Source organism: Ursus maritimus, unplaced genomic scaffold (genome assembly GCF_017311325.1).
Source record: "Ursus maritimus isolate PB19 unplaced genomic scaffold, ASM1731132v1 scaffold_32, whole genome shotgun sequence".
Lineage (NCBI taxonomy): Eukaryota > Metazoa > Chordata > Mammalia > Carnivora > Ursidae > Ursus > Ursus maritimus.
Window position 1 is genome coordinate 28653249 of NW_024425786.1, and position 22049 is coordinate 28675297.

Sequence of the window (22049 nt, forward strand, 5' to 3'; positions counted from 1 at the left end):
TTTGGAATAAAGGTGACTCATTTCAAGCGATTTAGTCACCACACCTGAAGCTTATTATACCTTCCTTTATCATCTGGTGCGGGGTCAAGAAGAGCCTGGCATTAAGGAAACACTTAGGACCCAACCTGCTGGACCCAGCGCCGTCCTCACCCTATTTCATTCCACTTGCACCACGGCCTAAATGCACCCAGGTTAGGAAATGTGTAGTGCGTAACAGGTGCCTAATAGATGCCAGTCGTGTGATGAAATTAGAGCAGACTTTCATTCCATACAAGGGGCGGACTTGGCGGGTAGTGAGTTCCCCATCCCAGGATTTAAAGCATGGGCTGAACTATCACAGGGTTGGGATGCTGCAAAGAAAATTTAAATATTACTGCCAGCCCACAAACCAAACAGACATACTTTCGCTGGATTTTGTTTTTTCAAATTAGTTACAATTTAAAAATTGTGAGATTTCACAAAAACGATTGCTAGCCTCCAAAAAATAAGATCTGGTAATGAGATGTCAGCTGGAGCTGAGAGCCGCTTTCCTTAGAGAACCCTCCCGCATTCAAACAACCCCTGCTTGATCACTTCCCTTCGTGACGCGCCTCGCCCCGGTAGACAATTTACTTTGTACCCTCTGCTGTGTGGATGAAGGGAATAAAAGCAGAGTTGCTCTGGGTTGAAGGGAGCACGGGGCCCCGAGTCCTCCCCTTCACCAGGGCACCTGAGGCAGTCGCCAAGAGCCCTAGAGTTCCAATAAACACCAGGTGCATTCTTTGCCCTGCAGGCTTCCTGATCTTTCCAGAAGCCCTACCTGGGGCTTCCTGTTGAAAGAATTCCAAACATACAGCCTTACGAAGAGTTAGGTTCAGTTATTTGTATGAAGAGCTAGTTCTTGGGGTGTGAATGGTAGGACCTCACCTAAGCGTCGCTCATTTGCGGTGTCAGACGCACTTTGCAGCTCCAAGGAACTGCGATCCCCAATCCCACCCATGAGTTTACATGGGATGGAAAACTGTCTCCGTGCCCACACGTGCATACTTTCTGGGAAGGGTTTTCCTTTCTAATTGCACACGTTGACAGCTGTTGACCCGCACCTAAAATACAACGTGACACATGTGCTGAAGGTTTTGCTAGTAGATAACTCCTGAGGCTTCAGAAGTGGGAGGCACTGGAGATGCTAGGAGAGCTCACGGTCCAAACTGGGGTCCCCGTTGAGCTCTGCGCTCCAATTTGCTTTGGCGCCTCCTCCCATCACAGGATGAGGCATTTCCCCAGCCCCTCCCCACCTGCATCACCTCCCCGGTTAAACAACCCCCCCCCCAACTGCAATCTGCACTTGCCTTCTACACTCCGCCATCACCTTTCCCTTAGTTGATCTTGGGGTCTACGTAGTTGGCATCTTCCGATCCTCAGACGATGCCTATGGTAGAGGCCATACCACGCCGTTGGCACCGAGACTGGGAAAGGCCCAGCTCCCCATCTGCAGACTGTCAGGGCCATGTGCCACAGTGTGCCAAGAGCCATCAGGGCGCAGGCAGAGGACACTGTCCAAGGCTACACCCCTTCAAATCAGACACGAAGGTCCTGTGTGTCAACTCTCTTCACCGCGCCCCAGCGGACAGTCGAGGATGAGTGCGGTGGGCAAGGGACGAGAAGGGGCAAGAGGCAGCCCCTCTGGGAGGGAGTGTAAGGTGCTGGCCGCAGGGAAACATTGCGTTTTGGTTTTCTAGTTTTTCTCAACTTCCACGAGCAGCCTTAGTCAACGCATCTTGCTTGGAGCGAGGCTTAAGGTAATGATCATCTGCCCACGAGATGCTGGTAGGCGTCCAGGAGGAACCCCGAGGGGACTAGCTGGGTTCTTTCAAGATGCTGCCAGAAGCGTGAGCCTAGGTGGCAAAGGGCACCAAGACATGGAAAGAGAGGGCTCCATACAGTGAGGAGTTTCACTCGAGTCCCGAGCGGTGTGAAGGGGGCGATGGGAGAAGCTGAGTCCGGAAGCCAGTCCTGCTCAGGAAGGGCAGTGAAGGCCCTACACGGTTCCCGCCAGGGCCCTCCTGCATCTCCCCAGGGACTAGGGCAGGCCGAAGGTCACCGGACCCCCCCAACACCTAGGATTGATCCCTATGGCTGTGCCTTTCGTGCTTTTTACTTCACGGACGCCCCCAGCAGGCAGGGAGGTCTCAACTTGCTAGTGTCTGCTACAGAGCAGGAGCTGGGGGCACCGAACGACCGAACAGCGCATCACACCCCTTCAGCAGCCCTGCTGCCCGGAGATGTTCATTTCAACCCCCTCCGTAGACGGCGCATCTGCCCGCCGCCTTACACGTTGCTAATCCTAACATTCAGGGAGCACTTACTGTGTGTGGGCAGTGGGAAGTGTTGGTGTGGGTCCCCCGTTCCTCGGCTCCATGCCCCCACTGAGGCAGACCTCAGCAGAGCAACACTGCTGACAGCGCCAACTTACTTACTCACTCCCCGCCCCGGGGGAAGAAGCCACTTACTGAAATGGAATAACCTGCTTGAATAGGTGCCACCTGGTTGTCTGCCTGCTGGAAAGCAGGGTGCACACGGGTTTGCTCCCCCACCCTGCAGGACATTGATCTGCAAAGCAGCCCGTGCACAGGCGGCATGCCGCCTCCTGGCTCCACCTGGGACTGGGAGGGTCTAATGCAGGGAAAGCCACGGTGTCCTGATACAGCACAACTCATTTATCGAAGCTGTACGTTTCACACACGTGAACGTCTCTGAGGTTGGGACGCGTCTTCCAACCAGATGGCATGACGCAGTTGAATCGGCTGTGATGTTTTCTCAGTAGTACGTCTCGCGCTCAACGGCATCTTAGACTCCAAGGAACATGGTAAGCAACATTCTCCAGCCAGTCTCATCAAGGAGCAGGTACCTTGTGCCCTGTCTGTCCCCGGGAACGGTGCTCAGTTGGTTCTGAGCCCAGGAACGGAAGAAAGGGGTGTTATTTGTCGCCACCCCGCCACCCCAGTCCCAAGCACTCCCCCTGGCCTAAGCAAATAAAGAAGACACCTTCTCCAAGCTGTGAACACGAACAGCCCGGTCCAGGGAGAGCGGAAGCACCTGCAAGCCGGAAAAGGTGAGGGCTCCTGTGGTGCGTGCGTGTGTGTGTGTGTGTGTGCGCGTACGTGCGCGTGCAGGCCCACGTGTGAGCAGTCAGGGGGCGCGCCGGCATTCAGCCCACCTCCCCGCTCTGCCCTGATCACTGACGTATCCCACCCTCCTTCCCTTGCCACTCACCCCAAAAGATTCCCACCCTCCAACCCTTGTTCCTCTCCCCCAGCTTCCAACCCCCACCCCTGGATTGAGGCCACTGTTAGGGGTTGAATGACGTCCCCTCAAAATTCATGTGCAGAAGTCCTAACCCCGGTACCTCAGAAAGTGACTATTTGGAGAAGGGGTCTTTACAGGGGTCATCAAGTTCAAGGGAGGTCCCTCGGGTGGGCCAGTCTGGTGTGCTTCTGAAAGGGGAAGTCTGGACGTGGAAGGCGGGGCGAAGACACAGGGAGAAGCCGGCCGGCCGAGAGCCCAGCAGAGAGGCCTGGGCCCGATCCTTCTCTAAGCCCTCGGGAGTCCCCAACGCCTGGCTCTCTGACTTCTAGCCCCGGGGACTGTGGGATGGCGAGCTCTGTGGTGCGAGCCCCAGGAAGCAGCACAGCCGCGGATAACAGCGCCTGACAGCCGCTCGCACCCCCTCTGCTCACGTGGCTTCTCCGCATTTCACATCCACACTCATTGCTCCTTCGCCTGGATGGCTGACTGCTTCCTGGCTTCTCTCCACTGCTCCCCTCGGGCTCTGTCTCCTACTCTTCCTCACCCGCTGTCTCCCAGTGGCAGACTGCCCCAGAGCTCCCTCTGCTCCCCGGGCTAGCCCAGGGCGACCTCCTTCTCACTGTCGCTTCACTACCCCCCTGCCCCAAGAGCCAGGGCCCTCAGAGCTGCGTCTCTAGCTGGTGTCTGTGCCACGTTCCAGACCCAGCACCCACCCATCTGCTCTGTAGAAGGTTTACCACCTTCTAAGAAGGTGACCTCCTTCTCTCCGCTCCCAGGCCACCCTCCCTAGACTAGGAGATCTTTCATGGCACGGGCTGTTCAGTTCATGTCTACACAGAGAGACCTCAGACACACACTCGGGAGACACCCCAGGGCAGGTGGGGGATGGTGGAAACCTCCCACATACGATCTTGATGGGTAAGCAATTGTCACTGAAAGAGATACCATATCACAGACAAGTGTTTATTACTTTGTCCTGCATATAGAACCCATGAAATATAAAAACATCTCCAGAATTAGCCAAAGGAACCACCCCCTGCCACCAGCCCCTTCCCTCCCTGGATGCGCTCAGATGGGGGAGCCGGAGGGTTGCAGGCCACATCCCTCTGTCCAGTGAACAAGTTCCATATAAAAATAGATCTGTAGAGGGCTCCCAGAGAGCCATCAGCCCGCATCCGTGCAGGGCAGAGGTCTGGGACCCCTCAGGATTATGGGACCTCACTCCTCCGTGGAGGGGAGGTCTACCCTGGACACCGAAGTCCTGCCAACACAGCCAGGGGGCCCCTCTGCAGAACAGCCGGGGGAGGGGGAGGGGGTTTGGCCTTTAGAGCATAACTGATGTAGCTGGAGATAGGGACGAGGCTCCCTCCACCCAAGACTGGACACGGGTCCTCACGTCCTTTCCGAGCTTGGATGGGGGAGGGGCGAGTCTGCAGGGCGGCTGCCAAGGGACCCTCCAGGCCTGTCCAAGGTGGAAGCCGTAGCTCAAGCTGCCCCATACCCTCCAAGTCCCTGACTGGGGCAGCTGCCTAGGAGGTGGGGAGCAGAGCGAGGGGCTCCAAGGAGAGAAGAGCTGCTGCTGGCAGGGTGAGGCAAAGGCACTGATGTGAGGCACTATCCCCCACCATGGGCGCTCCCCAAAACTGCGCTGCATTTCCAGCCTCCAGGCTCCTTCTCGTGACAGCCCCTCAGCTTGGATGCCTCTTACCCTAGGCCGTCCATCTTGGCCTATGCAAAATTCCATCCCCCCAGGGCAGACGCCCCCCACCCCCACCTGCAAAGCCTTGTTCAACTTATGCATCAGCCTCTCAGCCAAGAAGCCTTTCCAGACACACCTCCATAGACGCAAATCACAAGTGTCCATCTGCCCTCAGGCCCACCGGCCCACAGACCCCGAGGTCTCCTGTGGGGCCCAGGGCACCTTTGGAACGCACCTCTGTTGTACTTCTCAGTGCCTGAGCTTGTCTCCCCACCTAGGCTGAGCCCTCCACGGGCCAGCTCCATGTTCCATTCACCCCCTTCTTCTCCCCTTGGCTCCTCCTTCCCACCCACCCCACCCCACCCCCACACAGCCAAGCCCAGAGTGGGCCTATGTCAGGGGTGACCTAGACGAATGCAGCCCCAGGAATCCTGTCCAGACCCAGCTGCCTTCCTGCCGTGGCCTCTCGATCACCACTGCCTCTGGGAAGCCCTTCTGGATAAGGGACTCAAGTTAGCTCAGTGTGGCCACTCTTGCCAGAGCCCCACAGAAGCCAGAGGGAGAAGGTGCTCCCCAGGAGGCTGAAGGGTGCCCAGGAGACAGCACTCGCAAGAGGCGGTCACCTCAGAGTACCCTCGGGATTCCTCGGGGAAGAGTGTTGGTATCACAAGGTAGGACCAGGCACTCTCTCTCCTTGGACTGGGAGTTGAGGGCATGGGTTCCAACCCCAGCCCTGGCCCTGACTCCTCCACCAGCCTCCGACTTTCCTCTCTGCACAGTGTGGCTCAGAGCCTGTCAGAGAGAGAAGGTCCACACCCGACGATCTCTTCACCATCCCCTGAGGCAGGAGAGCAAAGCTCACGGGTCCTCCGGGGAGAAAACATCTCATCTCATGCTCTTCTAGACGTCCTGGCCAGCGAACTTAGAAAAGGAATGCAAAGGGGAGGCCTAGCTGGGCCTCAGGGGAGCACCAGGACCTTGATGGCCTAGCCAGGGCCCTCACCCTCACCCTGAACTCTCAGCCCAAGGGCAGGGGAAGCTGAAATCGGCTCCTGAGTCTGGGGCCCTTGGGGTCCAGCACCGGAGCTCAGCACCACCTTCGCTGCCTGGGCCTCAGGACCAGTGTGCAGACGGGGCCGAGCCCAAGTGCAGGGAGCTGAGGCCCTTGCCTCTCCAGGCCCTTCAGGGTGGGCTGCCAAGCAGCTGTGGCCCCTGCCGGGTCTCATGGGAGCTTATTAGGGACCCATGCTGCCAACTGGCCAATAGGCCTGTGGGAAAAGGGGGCACCCACTGGGGTAGGCCCCAGGCCCCAGTGGGTGCGGAAGACAGAAAAACATGAACCAGGTGATTTAAAGCTACGTCTTCCCTCTCGGTCCTGCCCACCGTGGTCTCTGGAACCCTGCATTGCCTCCTGCTCTTATCGCAGGGGTTCTCCCCAGGGATTTAAACCCTCTGGCCAAGGGGACTGAGTCAGCCAAGGTGTTCAGACTGGGAAAAATGGGAGGAGTAGGCAGTGAGATGAGGGGAACTGTGGTCCCAAACAAGCCCTGGGCCCGAGCACAGGGAGAGGGCGCTCCCTTCTACCCCGCAGGGGTGCCGCGTGCCAGGGTCCCTGTGAGGCCTGCGGTCCTGGCCTGGAAGGACGGCGCGGCTCACACCTGCACCCCCTGGCCTTGGAGCTGGAGCACGCGTGCCCGCAGGGCGCCGATCCCACTGAGGAGGGCCTCTCGATGTTCCGCCGACGAGATGCCCAGGCTCACCAGGTCCCTGAAAGAAGGGCTGGTCACACCCAGCTGGCTCGAACCCTCTTCTGCTTTCCCTCCCTCCGTCGGGACAGGGGAGGGCCCAGAACTAGGACCGGCCCGGGCCTCCCACACAGGTGTCTCTGACTCACTGGGCGGCCATGGCGGCCACGGCCTCCAGGCTCCCGTAACCACCGGCGGTGAAGCTGTCCTTGTAGCGGCCCAGGTCCAGGGCCTCCAGCCACGCGCCCACGGAGCCGAAGGACGGAAAGGTGGAGAAGGCACGGTCCGCCAGGGGGGTGGGAGGCCTGGGGAGCAAAGGAGCTGTGGTCAGTCGACAGCAGGGTTCTGGTGCCCAGACCCGGTCAGTCTCCTGAGGAGAGGCCAGCGGAGAAAGGACAGGAGAAGGGGACGGCGACCGAGCCCCAGAGCAGACCTGGCTCCACGGCGTGCGAGGCATCATCAGAGCGGGTGTGGGTTTTGAGATACCCAGGCAGGTAGGTGGAGAGTGGGGTGCACCCGAGCCAGCTACAGCTACTGGGAGTATCTGGAACAGTCTGTGGGTTGGACATACCTAGCACGGTTTGGGAGGTGACCCATGTTATATTCGGGACAACTCATACTCATTTCATTTATTTTAATTATTGCAACTACAAAGCTGTTGGAACTATTTCCACATGTATTCACCCAGTCAGTGGTCATTGTACTGAGACACGTGAGGCAAAACCCAGGACAAGGAGAGTGACTAAGATGGCTGACAATGTCCCTGTGTCTGAGGCAGGCGGAGTACCAGATCTATCTACAGCAACCAGGTGAGCAGTCCTACCTGGACTGGTAGCGTAGACAGGTAGGATGGGACAGGTGGGGTGGGACAGGAGGGGTGGGACAGGTGGGGTGGACAGGTGGGGTGGGATAGGTAGGATGGGACAGGTGGGGTGGACAGGTGGGGTGGGATAGGTAGGATGGGACAGGTGGGGTGGACAGGTGGGGTGGATCTATCTACAGCAACCAGGTGAGCAGTCCTACCTGGACTGGTAGCGTAGACAGGTAGGATGGGACAGGTGGGGTGGGACAGGAGGGGTGGGACAGGTGGGGTGGACAGGTGGGGTGGGATAGGTAGGATGGGACAGGTGGGGTGGACAGGTGGGGTGGGATAGGTAGGATGGGACAGGTGGGGTGGACAGGTGGGGTGGGACAGGTGGGGTGGGATAGGTAGGATGGGACAGGTGGGGTGGACAGGTGGGGTGGGATAGNGAACAGGTAGGATGGGACAGGTGGGGTGGGACAGGTGGGGTAGAACAGGTAGGATGGGACAGGTGGGGTGGGCAGGTGGGGTGGGACAGGTAGGGTGGGATGGGACAGGTGGGATGGGACAGGTGGAGTAGGACAGGTGGGGTGGACAGGTAGGATGGGACAGGTGGGATGGGACAGGTGGAGTAGGACAGGTGGGGTGGACAGGTAGGATGGGACAGGTGGGATGGGACAGGTGGGGTAGGACAGGTGGGGTGGGACAGGTGGGATGGGACAGGTGGGGTGGACAGGTAGGATGGGACAGGTGGGATGGGACAGGTGGGGTGGACAGGTAGGATGGGACAGGTGGGATGGGACAGGTGGGGTGGGACAGGTGGGATGGGACAGGTGGGGTGGGACAGGTGGGGTGGACAGGTAGGATGGGACAGGTGGGATGGGACAGGTGGGTTAGGACAGGTGGGGTGGACAGGTGGGATGGGACAGGTGGGTAGGACAGGTGGGGTGGACAGGTAGGATGGGACAGGTGGGATGGGACAGGTGGGGTGGACAGGTAGGATGGGACAGGTGGGATGGGATAGGTGGAGTAGGACAGGTGGGATGGGACAGGTGGGGTGGGACAGGTGGGGCTCAGCCATGTGGGGCTCTGCCATGTGGGGAGGCCACTCGGTGAGGTGAGAGATCAGCTGTATCTGGTGGTTGGGGATAGACGGGAGTGTACCTGGGACAAATGAGGCGTCAGTTGTACCTGGGAGAGGTGGTCGTGGCACACTTTGAGGGTTCTGGGTCCTGCACCATCTTGCTCAGGATGCTGTGAATCTGGGAGAACCTGGGCCGCTCACTTGGGTCCTTCTGCCAGCAGTCAAGCATCAGCCGGTGTAGGGGGAAGGGGCAGTTCCTGGGGGGCGGCAGCCGGAAGCCATCCTCCACTGCCTTGATTACCTGGGCCATGGAGGTGAGGGGCAGACGGGAAGCTTTAAGTCACTCCAACACATGCACACATCCCAGCCCAGGAAGACTCAGGGTGGCCAGGCAGGACCGGAAGCAAGTAGACAGTGAAGAGGGGCCTAGGGCTAAGAGGTCAAGGGTCAATGGGCAGAGGTCAGGGAGTCGGGGCTCGGGGTCACTCACGTCTTGGCCAGACATGTCCCAGTAGGGCCGCTCCCCAAAGGCCATCACCTCCCACATGACAACACCAAAGCTCCACACATCACTGGCCGAGCTGAAGTGTCCGAACTGAAGCGTCTCAGGCGCGGCCCACAGTGCGGGGCTGCGGCCGCTCTGCGGGCAGGCAAGCAGGTCAGGGGCAGGAAGGGACTGGTCCAAGTATACCCAGGGTTCCCCACCCCGCAGAGCCCCAGATCCAGCCCCACCTGCCATCCTCCCAGCTGCACGTCTGGGGAAGGCACATAATGACGCCCACACCGGCATTTATTTGGGGCCAAGTGGGGGGGTAGGGGCGGGGCTGTAGGGAGTGTGGCCCTGACACGGCAGGGAAGTGGGCGAAAGTGGGGGATGGGGACCCCCGGGACTGGGGTGAAGGCAGGGCTTCCAGAAATGGGGGAAGGCCTGGGGGGCAGAGGTGGGTGGGGGAAGTAGGGGGTCTTGGGACGGACAAGTGCGGTCTGATGGGCCGGCGTGCCTGGGAGAAGGGAATCCTCACCATGGTGGTGTAGACAGCCTCTGCTCGGTCCCGGGGGCCCCGCCCAAAGCCAGAGATCTTGCAGATAAGGCCACTGCTGACCAGCACGCGGCGGGCTGCCAGGCCCCGGTGAACGTAGCCCATTTCCGATAGATACTTCATGGCTGACGCCAGCCCGGGCAGCAGCCCCAACAGCTGCCCGGCCGCCAGCTGGCCTTCATGCCGCTGTGGGAAGAACATGCGGTTCCCTGGGGCTGTGGGACCCCAGGGAAGTCACCTGGCCCTCTCTGGGTTTGCCCCGGGACCCACCAGGTGGGCCTGGCCAGTGGGCTCCTTTTTAGGGAATGATGGCAAGTGCAAGTCCCACCAAAGAGAAGAGTGAGGGACAAAGACTAACAGGGTCAGCGGTACCCCTGGGACGCAGGCCACTCACCCGCAGGAAGCCGTCCAGGGCCCCGTGGCTCATGTACTCAGTGACAATCATCAAGGTGCTGCCTGTGCCCGGGATGGGGGACACACACGCTAAGTTGCTTGCTCCCCTCTGCATGAACACATGCCCCCCCCCCGCCCCCGGACCCCAGCCTGGGCCAGGACGGCAGAAACAACTTTCCCCAGCCCAGCCACCCTCCTGCAAGGCCCAGGACCCTCCATGCCAAAGAACAAAAGAGGGGGCATCTGGAGGAGGACAAAGGCCAAGGTCTAGGAGCTGCAATAAGTCTGCTAAGAAAGATCACCCAAGGTCCCAGCGACCCACCCCTGACAGTGTCACTACAGGTCAAAAAGGTCATTCAAGGTCGGAAGGGCCTCCCTGAGTCAGTGAAGGAAAAGCTGAGGCCTTCTCCCCATACTGGGCCATTCAGGGGCTCCCTCCCACGGCTGGAGGAAGGGGCTGGAGGCCTAAGAGCTCCCCACCTCCCACCCTGTTTCCACCCCCATACTTGCGGAACATGCAGCCCTACCTCGGGTGACGACACCTTCTAGCCTCACGACGTGGCTGTGGTCGAACTGGCCCAGCGTGAGGGCCTCAGCCAGGAAGCTGAGCCTCTGAGAGTCGGAGCAGCCATCCCTCAATGTGTGCACGGCCACGGGGAGCTCCTGGCGGCCCGGGAGCTGCAGGCAGCCGAAGGACAGCTCCCCGAACCGCCCTGTGAGGAGAGGGCACCTCAGACAGTCCCCTGGAGGTCACCCCCTGGCCAACCCAGGCAGGGTGAGCAGTGGAGAAAGCAGCTTCTGGGTCACAGGCTGTTCCTGGCCTAGGGCTCAGGGCTCCTGAGTTCAAATCACGGTAAACTGAGAACCCTCAGTGTGACGTGGGCTTCGCAGTCCCCACCTCACTCCCCATGAGGCAGCGATCGTGCCCATTTTACAGACAAGGAACGAGTTCAGAGCAAGAGGCACATGCCCTTGGGTACACAGCTGCTCAGCGGTAGAGGCAGGACTAGAACTCTGGTGTGTCTGGTCCCCAAGTTTATGAATGCTCCTCCCCACCCCCCATGAAGGCCTGGGAAGACACTGCCGCCAGGGGCAGTCTGCAGAGGCCAGCCAGCAAAGGGCTGGTGTGGGGCGGTCTCAGTGACCATGGGGACGGGGAGAGGGTACGAAGGCAGGACCACAGACCCCTCTGCCATCCCCCTCCCTGGAACCTGGTGGGTAGAGGTCCCGTTTGGTGTGGAGCTGGGGCCTCCCGGGCAGGCCGGGACTGGGGTGAAGGCAGGGCTTCCAGAAATGGGGGAAGGCCTGGGGGGCAGAGGTGGGTGGGGGAAGTAGGGGGCTCTTGGGACGGACAAGGCTTCCTGGGTGCCCAGCTTGCCTGCTCCAAGGCTTTTCTCCAGTGTGACGGTTTTCGCATCCAGCTCCTTGGCAAACAGATGAACAGCCTGCAGCGGGTCCCCGCAGCTCTGGGGGTCTAAGAATGTGCGGCGTGTCGGGACTTTGACTAGAATGCAGGGAGAGACAGAGATGGGCCAGAGGAAGGGGTTCCGGGGCCCAGGCTGGGGGAGTTATGAAGGGCAGTGTGGAAGAGGGTTAAGGAGGGGCCCGGCGACAACTCACAGTGGAAATACAGCTCCTCCTCGTCGTGGGCGTCCTGACCTCCTTTGCCATAGGGGCAGGGCCTGGGGAGGTGTGGAGTCATTCTTTGAGCTAGGCAGCCACGGCCTCCCCTCCCACTAGACCCAGCGCCGGAGCTCCTTATCCCTTCAAAACCACTAAGACCTGTGCCCTAGGGGAGGGACCTTCTTGCGCTGCTTTGAAAGCCCCTCCCCACAGCCGACACATAACCCTAGCCCCAGACCTAACCCCTCATCCCCACCCACATTACTAATTATTTTCACTCTGAGCCACAACGCACATTCTTGCAACTCCAGAGGCACCCAGATCCATACCCCTGACTTCGAACCCAAGCTGCCCGCCTGCCTTACAGGTGAGCAAATCAGGAGGCCCCTACTGTCAGGGGCAGCTTCGGTCTGGCCAGGAAAACAAGCACGGAGCGTGCATTGCAAGCCCACTCACAGGTCCAAGCAGAGGAGAAGGGCACACATAGCAGATGGGCCTGAGCCTTCCCAGGCCAGCAAGGGTCGTTTCCTGAGGCAGAGGTGGCCCTGGGCCGAAGGACTGCGTCACTACCAACAGAGCCCCCGACTGGCATTAGGGGCCCGAGGCAGGGCCCTGCTGGCCCAGAGGAGAGCCCCGGGGCTGCTGAGCAGGTGAGCGTCAGGACTCAACCCGGTTGTTGCCCCCGCGGGAGCGCGCGGTGGCTCCGTGGCCGCTCGGGCTACAGGGGGAGCATGGACCTGGAGAAAAGCGAGAGGACTCAAGGGACATTTAGGTGACGGGGCCACAGGGCTCTGAGACTGCTAAGGCATAAAGGAGCGGGGACAAGGCGGGAACAACTTCCGGGGTTCTGCATTGCCCAGCCGTTGGTGGCGATGCCATTTAGCAGCCCGGGGAGAGGAAAAGCTGGCGCTGAGCCGGTGGAAGTCTGCAGAGCCCACGGGGTAAGCAGGGAGGGGCGCGGAGTGGGGAGTTAGAAATGAATGGGGGTGGGGGGTGGAGGAGAGGTCTGCGCTGGAAATACAAGTGCGGGAGCTGTGAGCATGGTCCGGGGAAGAGGCCAGAGCCTGGGAAGTGGGGCTGTGGACAAGTCTGAGGACCCCGACATTTAGAGACCGGGTAGAGGAGAAAGAGGCCAGGGAGGAGGTCACGAAAGAACCGCCAGCCAAGTCAAAGGGAAACAGAAGGGAAATCGGGGGTGGCCGTATCACAGGAAGGCAGGAAAGAAAGAGTGGGGCAGGGGAGAGAGATGGCGTGGAAGCAGTGAAGGGGACGTTCCCCACGGATGGGAAAGGGGGTGAAGTGGTCATGATGGTGGTGAGCAGCACGGGCTCTGGAACCTCACGCAGGGACTGGCTTCATAGCTGCAGGACTGGGTGGGCTCAGATTTCTCTTTAATGAAATCGGGATAAAGACAGCCCCGCCCGATACAGCGCGGTTGCACAGAGCTTACTACGCACTCACTAAAGGTCAGCGGTTACCTGGGGCCGAGGGGGACATTAGAACTAGTAGGGTTCCTGAGATGGTGAGAAGGGGCGGGGTTCGGAACACAGCAGGAAGGACTAGGAGGAAGGCACCTCGTCTAGAGCAGAGGGAGGGAGAGGATGGGTGCAGAGACAGGCAGGTGTGCAGACTTGGGGATGAGGACCCATGGGGGGGGCAATGATGCCGTGAAGGAGCAGGTGCAACAGATGTGGCCGAGGGGGCAAGCTGTAAGGACAGGGCTCCTGCGGGGCGTAAGTGGAAGAGCTGGACAGAGTGTCTGCGGTGATGGCCAGGTCCATGGCAGGATATGGGAGAGGGAGGCAGAGGTGAAACGGAAGAGAAGGTCCTTGGGAATGAGGAAGTCAAAGAACCGAGGAGCCAAGGGGTGCAACAGGTTATCCAAGGGCCCCTGAGGTCAGCCAGAGTGGCGACAGGACTTCCATGGACGAGGGGAACATCCAGGAAAGGTGGCTGGAGAGGAAGAGGACAAGGCCAAGTGGATGGAGGAGTGGCAGAGAAACCGAGAAGCTTCCACAGGACAACACCCTCTGGTGAGAAGTGGGATGAGCCAGGATGGGGTGGGGAGGGGAAGCGGAGGGGAGGAGACCCTGCAGAGGTCAGTAGTACTGCAGAGACGCAGAGAGAGGCCAGCCTGTGAGGCTGGCTGGACATGCCATCGGCACCTGACCGGCAGATTCTCCCCGTTTCCATGCCATTGGATTTTGAGCAGGTTTTGAGACCGACTCCCCACTTACTCTGCCTGCCCTAGTGCCTCTGTCTCCGAGGTGCTCCTGGGTAGCTACTCCTGTCCTGCACAGCCCCTGCTCAGAGGGGCGCTCTTCATACCCCTCTCTCCCGGTTCCTCTGCCTGCCTCTCTGAGCCCCAGCCAGGACAAGAGGCTCTCAGCTTCTGTCCATTCCTGCTTTCCCAACAGGACCAACATGGGTGTCTAAGCCCCAGAAAGGAGCTCACTACTCCTGTCCTGCCTCCTGACTGTCCTGGCTCAGGCACAGGGGCTCCCAGACCCCCAGGTCAAGGCTCTCCCCTCCTCAGTCACTTTCAGGGCTTCATTCAAGGCCAAGCAAACAGTGCCCTGCGAATGCTCATGGTCCCTCCTGCCGACAGGCAGTTCAAGGATGCGGAGATGTGCTGGGATGCGCCGCCCCCCCCCCAGCAGCCATCGCTCTCCTCTGTTCCCCCCGCCCCAGCCCATCACATGCAGACTTTCCACCCTTCAAGTCTGCTGACCTCAGCCCCAGACCGGTACCTCCGCGTGCAGCAGAGGGCGGCCCTGGGGAGAAGGCGAAAACACATGGTGGTAGGTTTCTGCTGCGTGCAAAAGGACTGGGATCTTCTCTGAACCAAACTCAAGCTCCACACCCTTCCTCCTCCTCCCATCCCCTTTCTCTGCCCACTCTCCCGCAAGCTTCCTCCTGCTGGGAGAAGGGGAGGGGAGTTCTGGTGAATGAGTTCCCCTCCCTGTCCTCCCCCTTCCCACACACAATTTCTGCCTTTCTTCCCTTTGCCTGTGTTCAAGGGCCTCAAGATCCCTTGCGGGAAGGGGCTGGGGGCCTCGGAGCGCCTCCAGAGAATCCTAATCACACTGGAGCAGCCGGAGCTTGATTCCATCCTCAGTGATGCCTTCTGACATTTAATGAGTTAAGGAGCTAAATCCCCTTCATCCCGGAGCGGCAGAGCAAGCGGCAGGGCTGGCTGCTGCAGGAGCAGCAGGCGGGGGGAGGGGCCGCGCCGGCCCTGCCGGCATCTACACAGCACTGGGCTTGCCTGCGCAAATCCGCATGTGTGCCCGTGCAGGTACAGAGAGAGGGGCCGTGAGCACACGTGAGTGTGCACAGGGACGCGACCCACCAGGAGTCAGCCAGGCGGGGACCAGCCACCTACCTCCTCCACATGGCCAGCACGCTCATCACAGAGCCCAGGACGAGGAGGGCTGAGACGGTCACCACGGTGACGACGACCGCAGGGTTGTGGTCCCTGGACCCTGAGGCAGCTGGGGGTAAACCAGGAGGTTGAGGCAGGCAGAAGGCCAGGCTCCTGGGGCAGCCCCAGTGGAGACTCCTGCCCCGCCCCCACAGCAGAGGGACCACAGTGGCGCCCGGAGCTTCCCCTCCTCTCCCGGGCCGGCACCGCCACTGCAGTCCAGCTCTGCAGGAGAGGCCCCTGGGGTCCAGACAGGCAGGCCTGGGCCTCCCTTTCCACCTTTCGGATGGGCCCTAACTTAACATAGCTCTGCAGGGGGAATGGCCTCTCTCCTGAGCTCCCCGGCCCCGTCCAGACCGTCCGCCGGCAATTACAGGAAGGTAACATTTCATGCACACTTACTCCATTCAAGATCCTGTACCACGTGCCTTCACTAAATGACCCTGTGTCATTGTCACAACCAGCCAGTAAAGTGGTGGTGTCTCCACTTCATAGCCGAGGAGACTGACATTGAGAAAAGTTGTGCAATTTGCCCACGGTCCCACGACTCATAAATGGTGAACCTAAGATTTGAACCTGATTCCAAAAGTCTCTACTGTGAATGATTTCCCCAAGAGAGGGGTCTAGAGGACCCCAAGCTCCCAACCCCATCTAGCCATCCCTCCCTCCATCCATCCCTCCATCCAACATTCGTGACTGGCTAGCACCAGCACTTAGAAGACAGCGATGAATGAGCCAGAATCCCTGCCCTGGAGGAGTGTACCGACCAGCCGCAGAGACGGAAACCAAATTCCCAAGTGTAGAATGAAAACAGAAACAGAGAGCTGAGCAGAGACACGCTCATTCCTTCCTAAAGCCAGTAAGGAAGGCTTCGCAGGAGAGGGGCGGCATCTGCACCAGGCCTGGGAGATCGGAAAGATTTTGGTGCTGCTTGGGCGCACAGGCTGGGTCTGGAAAATGGCAAGCCATCTGGTGGGGCTGGGGAAACAGACCGCGTGGGGGCCGAGAGGGGCCAGATGTGAAGCTGGACGGTGGGAGGAAAAAGGGAACGGGGGTGGGGGGGAGGAGACAGCACCTAAAGGGCCTGGCAAGCCAGGCCAAGGAGGAGGGACTTCATCCTGAGGGTGACAGGGAGCCAGACAGCAATGGATGGAGTTCCTGCCTCAGGGGAAAGGGACAAAGGTATCTGCTGGGTCGGAAGCGGGGATGGACAGGAGGTGCCTGGGAGAGGGGAAGATGTTTGGGAAAACTATCAAGAATGGGGCGCCTGGGTGGCTCAGTCGTTAAGCGTCTGCCTTCAGCTCAGGGCATGATCCCGGCGTTATGGGATCAAGCCCCACATCAGGCTCCTCCGCTATGAGCCTGCTTCTTCCTCTCCCACTCCCCCTGCTTGTGTTCCCTCTCTCGCTGGCTGTTTCTATCTCTGTCAAATAAATAAAATCTTAAAAAAAAAAAAAAAAGAATGGGGGAGATGCCGCACAGCCCTGGAGACTCAGTTGAGATTAGATGAGGCGTGGGACACATGACTCAGGCCAGCTCCGGGCTCCAGGCTCTGGGACAAGCAGGGCAGGTGCAGCGCAGTGTCCAGGAAGTGAGGGCCAACACGGCTGGGAGCATTTCTCCTGGCTGAGGTGCTATGGGCCCAGGAGGGGCTCACAGCCTGTGAGAGGAGGTTGGATCCCCAGGGCTGTTAGGAGAATGTCACAGTCAAGTGACAAGGGACAGAGGAGGAAGAGAGAGTTAGAGGCCAAGAAGGCCAAGGTCAATGAGGGGATTTTAGAGCCCATGGTTCCAGAGGTGGGGACAGGATCCAGGGTCTGGCTGGGGCAGAGGTGGGTGGAGTTGCCAAGAACTGTCTGAAATGAGGTGTCCGTGTGGACACAGAAATAGGACGGTTGTGGCAGGTGGCCTCCAAGATGTGCCCCCTGGATTCCCCACCTCCTGGTATTCAGTCCCCTTGAGAGTGGGTTTGACACAGTGACTTGTTTCTAATGAAGATAATACAGCCAAAGGGATGGGATGTCACCTCCAAGATGAGGTGACAAGGGACTGTGGCTTGTCTTCGGCACTCTCTCTCTCTATCTCACTCGCAGTCCCTGCAAGAATCAGGTTGCCGTGTGATGAGGAGCTCTAGGGAGAAGCCCAAGGGGCGGAGAACTGCATGTCTCCACAAAGAGCCAGCGAGAACCTGAGCCTTGAGACGACCACAGCCGTGAGGGACCCCGAGCCCGCAGCACCGAGTTAAGCTGCACCCAGATGCCTGACCCACAAAAATCATGAGAGAACAAATGCTGGCTGTTTGCAGCTACTCGCGTTGGGGTAGTTTGTTACACAGCAGTGGGTAGCTGATACGGGGCTAAAGGGGTGTCCTTCATCGTGCTCCCGAGTTAAGGTCACAGCTCACTGGAAGAAGTGCTCTGCAGACTGGGAGACCTATTCTCCCAGAGCCTGGGCCACGGCAAAGGAGGCCGGGGGTCCGAGCAGGGTCTACTCACCGAGGAGCACCAACTGAATGGAAATCATCGGCCCATTTCAGCTAACAGCCCCCAGCTCCCGCCCCCACCACACTCACTCCGGCCAAACCTGTGAGCCTTTGTGCGGATGGATTCGTCCAGCCCCAAAGCCTTCCCTGCCCATCTCCACACATTCACACGCTCCCCAGCTTTCAAGACAGAGCTCTAATCTCCTCCTGCCAGTACCTGGCCGAGGTCTGGCACAGACAGGCGTTCGAGCAAGAAGTGCTGTCTCTCTCCCCAGAACCCAAACTCCCTCAACATTTTATCTCCACCTCCCTTTGGGCTCAGAGCTTTTCCTATCTTGGATTAGACTCATGTAGCAGGTTGGAAAGAATTATTATCTTGACAGCTGGTGTCAGAATGCCTCTTAGGGGGAATTGCCTTTGTCCAGGAAAATACTTTCGTGAACTGCTCGGGGTAGATAGAGGTGAGACCCTGAGGGCAGGGTTAGCAGCAGGCAAAACCACCAAAGCCACAGCTAAGCTCCTCATCTCTCATCATGAAAGGGAATTTGGGGGTGGGTGCGGAGAAGAGGAACCAGGGGAGGGAGGTGAAGGGAGGAAGCGGGTAGCATAATACCACGGGGGAGAAGCCAGAGCCGGTTCAGAATCAAGGTATCTGACGATGGGCTTTTGTTTTGTTGTGTTGTTCTGTCTTGATAACAGCTATATTGGAGAAATGGTTCCCAGACCATACAATCCCCCCACTGAACAGGCACAACTCTCGCTATGTTTTGTTTAGTTTATTGCTGCAGTGAGACCCTTTTGTGTCCCCAGCCTTCAGTGAAGTGTGCTTCTCATTCTAAGACCGAGTGGGGAAAGGGACGGCATCCCACGTTTGAGTCCGTATCACGGCAGAGAGAAAGAAGCAGAATGGGAAAGAATCTAGCCGCCGGAGCAAGAAGTGACCATGAGATTAAAACTCTTCCCAAGAAAAATAGCAAGAATCTTGGAGAGGGCACAGGATGTTTCTACAAGACACAGGAGGTCCTGGGAGGCTGGGAGACGCCAGCTGAGACGTGGCTTATAGCTGTTCGTGAGCCCCTCCCCTGTGAGCTCCCCCAGGACAAGGCCCCCCATTTAATTCATGTCACTGAATAGGCCCTCGTCGGTGGATTCCAAATTCATGAATTATTTAGGTTGTAATTAAACTGTTCTGCAGGCTCCCTTAATTGCACGGATAACACCCCCTTCCCAGTTGGTCTCCCCACCCTAGCCCCCCCCCCACACGCATCACTTACCCTCCCCTGGGGTCTGTACTTCAATGGAGGGATTGAAGCTCTGGGTCTCCCAGGAGGGTCCCGGGGAAGCCGCCCGGATCTGAAAGACGTAGCGGGTAGCCGGCTTCAGGTTGGTGACAGTGACCGCAGGTGCCCCTGTCTTCACCGTGGAGTAAGTCTCCTCACTCTGACCCTGAGGAAGGACCAAGAAGTGAGGCCCAGAGCCAGGGCCAGACCCGCGCTCGTTGGAGAATGACGGGGGCAAGGAGTAGGGGGGTGGAGAAGTGTCCTGAGGCGAGCATGGACCGGGTGGGAGAACCTGACTCTGACAGTCTAGGGAGGGCTCCGCAGGCTTCTTCCACAGGCTCTCCAACCCCTCTCTGCACCCAAGTTCCCACCTACACTCAGCGGAACTTGTGGCTGAGAACAGTAAGAGAAACGTTAGAGAAGACGCTAGATCCCCTTCTTAGGGACGGACATCAGGGCGCAGCGGTCCAGAGGGTGAGCTGGGAATGCCTCAGAGGAATGAGAGACAGCCCGGACACCCACCCAGTCCCTGTCGGCTCTCAAAGCTTTTCCTTCTCTTTGTCATCTGGTTTTCACAATGTCCTGCAAGGCACGAAATCACAGCCAAGGAATCGGGCACAGAGGGGTGGAGAGACTCGCCCGAGGCCCCCACTGGATGGTGGGGACAGGGGCAGCTGTCATGGAGTGAGGTGCTATGCTGGACTCTTCAGAGGCCTGGCTGCCTACAGTGCTCGCTAGCACTTCTCTCTTCTTTCATAGGTGACAGTCACATCAAGGAAGGGTCAGAACGACACCAGCTTGATTCCTTCGGGGCCCGCACTTCTTCTCTGTATCATACTGCCCCCAGCACGTCTGTTAATGGTGTATTCTGGGGATGCGGCCATCGTTTGTCTCTGCCCACCCCCTCCACCTTATTAGAGCCCCTGCACGCCCACAGCCCCTCATTATCATGCGGCCCAGGTCTTCCTCACAGTATTCAGGAAGGGAGCAGACTCTGACCTGAACTGGCCAATCAGAATCTCCCTTCCAGGTATCTGATACGCAGGGAAAGACCCTGAGGACAGCGGCTGCCGGGTGGAACCTCTGAGACCGGCAGGGTAGGGGCGGGGTGGGGCGAAGAGGCAAGGCTGCCAACCTGGCCAGCCGTCAGGTGCCCTGAGGAAGCCGGCGAGGAGCACCGTGCCTCCAGGACTCGTGGCCCCTGGCTTCCCTGATGCCCCTGAAACCTTACGAACGGAGCCCGTTTTGTACAGGCTCCTCCTTTCAAGGGTTTCGGTTCCCTGCAAATTCATACCCCTTACGGCCTGGAGCCCCCACCCAGCTCCACTTCTTCGGGACTCTGTCTACTCTGCCCTGATTCCCCGACGTCAGTTCAGTGAGCCCTCCGTGAGCAGTGACGACATGCCCAGCTCCTTCCCAGTGTCCTCCTCTGCTGTCGCCTAAACCTCAGAGCTCCTCAGAGCTCTGTCTCAGCCGCTCTTCTCACGCTCACTGTCCTTCTTGGCCTTCTCTTCCGGCCCCTGGCTTCATTCAGCTTCCCAGCCCTATGCTGAAAGGCCCCACCTCTCTTTTTCCAGAACAGGCCTCTCCCTTGAGCTGCAGACCCCCAAGCCCACCTGGATGTACCAGGGACCTGAACATCGCTTATCCCCTGTGGGTGGCATCCCATCCCCTAGATCGCCCAGCAGTGACTCAGGAGTCCCTCCTCCTTGGTGTTCACTCCCTATTCCCCCGACTCACAGCTCTCAGGAGACTTCCAGTATTCGAAAACTAGTGTCTGATTCAGCCAGGAAGTCCCTCGAGTCACTAAGGGGTGAAGTTCGGACACATTATGTGCTGAAGATGAAAGCAAGGTTTCGCTTGAATGAGTAAAATTTGCACCAAGGTGAGAAACACTTTAACAGTAGATCACGTATCACATTTAAAGACGATGAATTTACGGGGAAAAGAGATAGCGGGTTGGGATACATCTCCATCTGTCAAGTCGAGGTTGAGCTGCAACCATAGATTGACGACAGATACAAGAAGTCAGCAAAAGTTGGCAAAAGCATCCTGTAAGGATCAATCGGCTCGACGGTGTTTACGATAAAGACTGTGTGTCTTTTCTTCTCGCTTGTCAATGATGAATTACACATGTGTCTATCAGTAGAGCTGTAATAATAATTCATACGTCCATTCACCGGCTGTAGGGAGAGCAGGGTGTTAAACATTCACCAGCGCCTGGCCAAGTGCCAGGGGACCAGCTGACCTGGGTCAGACAGTTTTGCAAATTTTGAAACAATAGGGTATTTCTGCATTCTTTTTCTTAAAAAGGGTTGCAGATTGTATGTACGGGATCTAGCCAGGAAGATCTGGATCAGCCCTTAGTCAACTGTAAACACCAGGCAGAAATGGTGACAAGGGAGCTGATGACTGGTGAGGAGCCGAGGGCGGGGGACAGAGGTGGGGTCCATGCATGGAGTGATGGGGACAGCAAGAAACTCAGGTCTTAGGAGGCCGGTGGATTTGCTCACAAAGAAAGTAAGGAGGACTTTCGCCGCGAGAAGGTAGAAAAGGAAGCAGCTGCGTGGAGACAGACCACAGCTCCCCAGCGCCACCCGAGGTCCTGCCGAGACCCCCGCCCCCTCACCTTCTCGTAGTATCGGATCTCATACTCGGTGCCGTTAGCCCCCGGAGCTCCGACAGGGATGGGCTCCCGCCACGACAGGGACACACTCTGGGGCTCCACTCGGTCCCTGCGGATCTCATCCTCCTCCCAGGGCGCTGAAAGTAAATAACGCGGGGTTCTCCACCGGATCCCATCGTGGGGCAGGGCCGGCGTGGGGACTGGCAGGGCGGGCCATGCAGGGAGTGGGGGCGGGGCCAGGTGGGGGCGGGGCAGAGCCTCCTGAGGGGCGGGGCCTGAGGTGGAGTCCAGGGACCAGCGGGAAGGGATGCCGCTCTCACCCCACAGCTCTCAGCTTCCCCCGTCTCTGCGGGGGGGGGCAGGGCCAACCACCTGCTGCTTGCCCACCCCCTGCACTCCAGCTGCCTTAGCGGTGGCTGGTTCTAATTCCCCAGGTTCTTCCTACACTTTCTGTGGTTTGGAAACATTAAAAAGCATAGGAGGCAGGAAAACAACCTATTTAGCTATTCTATCGGTCTGGTCAAGAGGCAATACGCTGGACGCACTAGGGACCGCAGGAAACTACC

The 22049-nt window shown here is 58.8% G+C and overlaps 1 protein-coding gene across 1 annotated transcript in view; it reads right to left on the minus strand.

Annotated features, from left to right (window-relative positions):
* Positions 1-6636: 6636 nt before the first annotated feature.
* The window catches only part of EPHA10 (EPH receptor A10), a 37936-nt gene continuing 22523 nt past the window's right edge, over positions 6637-22049 (minus strand). The window contains exons 6-17 of the mRNA XM_040619288.1: positions 21487-21620; positions 18852-19023; positions 15057-15165; positions 11669-11730; positions 11427-11552; positions 10576-10761; positions 10050-10111; positions 9638-9841; positions 9106-9255; positions 8723-8916; positions 6879-7034; positions 6637-6751 (exon numbers count right to left, since the gene is read on the minus strand). Coding sequence (XP_040475222.1) covers positions 6637-6751; positions 6879-7034; positions 8723-8916; positions 9106-9255; positions 9638-9841; positions 10050-10111; positions 10576-10761; positions 11427-11552; positions 11669-11730; positions 15057-15165; positions 18852-19023; positions 21487-21620 — 1670 coding nt within the window. The remainder of the gene's footprint in view (positions 6752-6878; positions 7035-8722; positions 8917-9105; positions 9256-9637; positions 9842-10049; positions 10112-10575; positions 10762-11426; positions 11553-11668; positions 11731-15056; positions 15166-18851; positions 19024-21486; positions 21621-22049) is intronic.